The 4428-nt window shown below is 42.4% G+C and overlaps 1 protein-coding gene across 1 annotated transcript in view; it reads right to left on the bottom strand.

The window, feature by feature from the left end:
* Positions 1-4428, bottom strand: part of RTCB (RNA 2',3'-cyclic phosphate and 5'-OH ligase) — a 23345-nt gene that overhangs the window by 6088 nt on the left and 12829 nt on the right. The window contains exons 4-6 of the mRNA XM_019515324.1: positions 3184-3283; positions 1301-1457; positions 368-524 (exon numbers count right to left, since the gene is read on the bottom strand). Coding sequence (XP_019370869.1) covers positions 368-524; positions 1301-1457; positions 3184-3283 — 414 coding nt within the window. The remainder of the gene's footprint in view (positions 1-367; positions 525-1300; positions 1458-3183; positions 3284-4428) is intronic.

Below are 4428 nucleotides of genomic sequence, written 5' to 3'. Positions count from 1 at the left end.
CGGGGGGGGGGGGGGAACAAACCAAACCTCTAGAGTAACTGCAATTGTTAAGGGGCTGGCAAAGATTAATAGCCATAGAATCAAACAGCCCATACTGGCTATTTATCAACATAAAGGGAGGGTGCCTCACAAGCTCTTTGCTATAACCTATTTTAATACATAGGTAGGATTAGCAATACACTTCTGTGGTGATGTTTCTTTTATTCCGCTTCTGAGAAAACACCTTTAAAAACAAAACCCTCTGATGACTGATAGATGCACCCTGAGGGCTGACAGGGAATAAGGCATGGAAATGACAGGATCTACTTACTCATTTTTTTCATGAGAAAGCTAGGAGAGCTTACCACCACTTCACAAGTAACATTACCTGAGGCAGCCCCCTTTTCTTGGCTCTTGAAGAGACCTTATTAGGATCAGCCTGCAGCATCCTCCCATATTCCTCACAGTGCTCTTTGTCCTCTGCCCAAGCATATCCTTCCCGAAGAGACCAGTCCACCCCCATCTCCAGGGCCTCTTCCAAGTCCCTGCAAATCAAGATGCATCCATCAAGCTCTTAAATAAGCATAAGCAGTAAGTGCCCCTGCTGTGTGAAATAAGGTTGTCATCCAAGCCTTTCCTGACAACCCAAAAGCAAAGACTATAGACACTTGCTATTAAAACTGTTTGCCAATTCAGCATGTCCTCTCCTGCTTACTAGAATGAAAGCTGCCTTCAACATTGCTGCCTGCATTTGGTCATGGACAAGTGCACACTTGGAGCAGCTTCAGAAGGGAAGATGCCACTGCTGCTGCTCAGGAACAGAGCAGCTGTTATGCTTCAACTTGTTGCATAAGCCTGTAGACAAGTGAGCTGAACTGTCCAACTTTAACCTAGGATTGAAATTGGAGGTCTTGCTACACTTCACAAGAGTCTGTGGCACACTACTCTAACATAAAAGTTGGCATGAGAGCACCAACTCCCCCTCCCCTTTGGAAACCACTCCAAGTGCACATTTGTCTATGCCCTTATTACAGAAAGCCTCTATTAGGAAGAGTGATAACTCAAATCACTCAACCAATCCTCAGGCTTCTAGAGAACCCCTAGGTCTGTGCTTTAATGATTATTTCAGCCTGTGGGGACTGGGAGAAGTAAGAAGCAACTAAACAGGTCAATAAGTTCCCTCATTTTCCTTTTAACTCTTCACCTGTTTTGTTAAGGGGTTTGCAAAGGATAGGCACTCCTCATCCCTAAGAAGCACATAAACCCCCCCCCCAAAAAACAAACAAAAAACCCAGCAACCCACCAAAAGTCATCTTCTTACTTGGCATTCATGGGGATGACACCCTTGGAGCCCACACCCACAGGAATATGGTCAAACATGGCCTGAGCAAGCTGTTCCTTCACAGGCTGTACATCACATTCATCCAGATTCGTACGCAGTAAGCGGACACCACAGTTGATGTCAAAACCAACACCACCTGAAAAAAGTGTAACACCCTGAATAAAAACACAGTTCACAGAGTATTGCTTATTTGTGAGGCAAAGTTTTAGGCTGCAATTTTCTCCCATAATCATATTTAATGATGATGTGCTTCTTGACAGTATACTGGGACAGGAGGCCTTCTTTGGTCCTCTGAAAGAACAGCTGTAGACTGCTCCATGTCAAGGAATTTACCTGCAGTCCTGAGGCTCCTGACAAACTAATGGTGAAACCACCTAAAGACGGTAAATTCTGGAACACTCGTAACAGAGGCTATAGCTCCTTCACTTAGTGCTGCAAGGATGCTGTAGTAGATCAGGGTACAAGAAGTACATCCAAGCTTCCACAAACCTTTTACCTTATTAACCACTAGAACAGTGTTACATAAGCTACATAACACATTACAACACACTGGCCTTCCACCCTACCAAGATCAGGCTTTTCCATGTTCAGTTGCAACTATTTAAAAATACAAGTCTGAATTCAGGTAGGTAACTTCTAATTTGCTGTCAACAGTAACTAAAAGTCAGAGAGCAAGCTCTCTTACTGGCATGAGAGTTCACCCTTCTTGGGTTATGTTAAGCGATACTTTATTGCAGAACTAGAAGGGATCAGCAAAGTACTGAGACGAGAAGAACACGGGGAAAAAACTAAAAAGGGAGAGACTGGAAAGAATGAGATTTTTTTTTGCATCTCCCCTAAGATAAACAGAGTACAGGATCTGTATCTATTAAATAAGGAAGCGGTTCCCAACCCTTTTTCTTTTCCTGCGGCCTGGGACTGATCAAACGGGCTGCCTCAACCCCCAGTTTTAATCCTGAACGTGCCTGCTGGCATTGAAAGTCGCTTGCCCAGGCGGACAGATGGGGGTCTGAGCGGGGGCCTCATGCCACGACCCAGCAGCCAACCCTTCGTGGCTCGTGGTTGGGAACCTTTGAAATAAGGGCTGGTCAGAGGAAGGTGGATCAAAGGCTTCTGCTCTCCTTGTCACATAAGAAGGGGCCAATCTGATGAAGTTAGGTGGAAAGTTTAAAAAAAAAAAAATTGTTACATCAGGAAGGAACTGTGAATTTTGTACCAAGGAAAGATGATGAGGCCAAAAACTTAAGATTCAAGAAGTGCTTAGATGTTTACCATAGCTAATAGCAACTCCAGGTATTCTTGGTAGCCATATAAACCCTTTCCAAAAGGGTAAAAAAAAAAAAAAATAAATAAATCTCATTTCAGGTGTAAGCCAATCCCTAACTCTTAAAGACCAGAGCTACTGTTGAATGCCAGCGCAGAAATATCTGTATAGTGTTAATAGGAGTCAACTGAAACACCCTTCAATATTTTGCCTGTTTAAGATTCTAAATCCTCAACACAACCCAAAAAGGACATGCATTTTAATACTTGAAAATAAAAACCCATGTTCTTTTATGCTCTAAAGAAAAAGCTCAGAATTCTAGGTTGTCCCCTCAGTGAACCAGACAGCAAGGCAGTACAAGGAGGGCAAAAATCCTTCACAGTGTAGGCAGTTTGGATATAATGAGTTGCTTCATAACAGATACCCAGGTGTCTATGTGCAGAAACTTAGGACTCTGTAAAGAAAAAGCCTTTTGGGTCACTATTAACATGTTTTGTTTTTCACTTTACCTTACAGACCTGGAAATCTCTAAAAGCAAGAAAAAATGCCTCGGAGGATTTCCAATAGGTAGATTAGATCAGATTCAAGTTAGTCTTACCTGGTGACACCACTGCCTCTGGGTCACTCATATCAAAGGCAGCCATGTTGCCAATAGCAAACCCATAGCCAGAATGGACATCGGGAAGCCCAATGGATCTCTGAAAGTAAGTTTAGCAGGCTTTTAAAATGCACATCCTTGTATCAGAAACAAACTACATACCAAGACCCATAATTGTTTTAGGGAGACTTGCAGATGAACATACTAGTTATCCACATAGCAACAGAGTTCTCAAATTCAGTGCTGACACACAAAGCACCCTATGGACTGCAGTCAAATGGTAGCTAAGCTAATAAGGTCTTAACCTTCAGGCTTCAGCTGCCTCAGGCAAAATTCATCTCATTCAGTGAAGCTGGATTTAATATGGACAAACCCATGTTCAAAAGGCACAGAAGCTGAAAAGGGAGTGGGGGTTAGCCACAATGCTAGGAGACTGCAAAGCACAAAAGAAAAAAAGGGAGAAAGCCAAGATATAAGAGTGAGCAAAAAAGCATGCATGTTTTCTATGCCTAAAATGTATCATTACATACAAACCCAGTGACTTTGGAACACAGAGTAACAATGCAGCATGTAAGCCACGGGTAAGTAAATTGGTTTGCTATTTGTTATTATGATCCACAAACAAGCAAAGAGCTTTCACTTAAAAGTAGGCTTGAAAGGACTTTTCCCTCAATATAAAAAGAATAATAATAAGTGAGGATGCTCAAGCATTTCCCCACATTAGAAGTTTGATGTTTTTGCTGAATCACCATGACAAACAATTAAATATGCAACAGTATCAGACATCAAACGAAATTAGTAACATACTATACCCCCCCAACCAAACACTGCCTAAAGAACGCCAGGTTCTTGCGTCCTTTCCCCTACACAAGTGCATTGGAACGCAATGCCTTATTTCCAACAGGCAGAGGTGAGGAACTGAACCAGAAGTCCCACAAAGGCAGACACACACAGATCAGACGTCTGCCACGGCTGACTATTAAGCCCCTTGAGGGGATAATATATTCAAAGTTCAGGAGATACCATGATTGAAGCAATACTCCAGTATCATATTTGCCTTCTGTAATTATATCCTACTTGCATGCTTCAAGAACATAGCTGTTGACTTATTCCGTATATAAACGAACAGAAAAGGCCTGATTTCAGAGAAAGGTTGGCAGAGAGAAAACCAGACACATACACATGCACACAGAGAAACAGACACAAACACACACACAGAACCACATGTGCACAAACACAGAGAAC

This window comes from Gavialis gangeticus, unplaced genomic scaffold (assembly GCF_001723915.1).
Source record: "Gavialis gangeticus isolate Ggan-Ray unplaced genomic scaffold, GavGan_comp1, whole genome shotgun sequence".
NCBI classification, from domain to species: Eukaryota; Metazoa; Chordata; order Crocodylia; family Gavialidae; genus Gavialis; species Gavialis gangeticus.
This window is presented reverse-complemented; position numbering and strand designations above follow the sequence as displayed.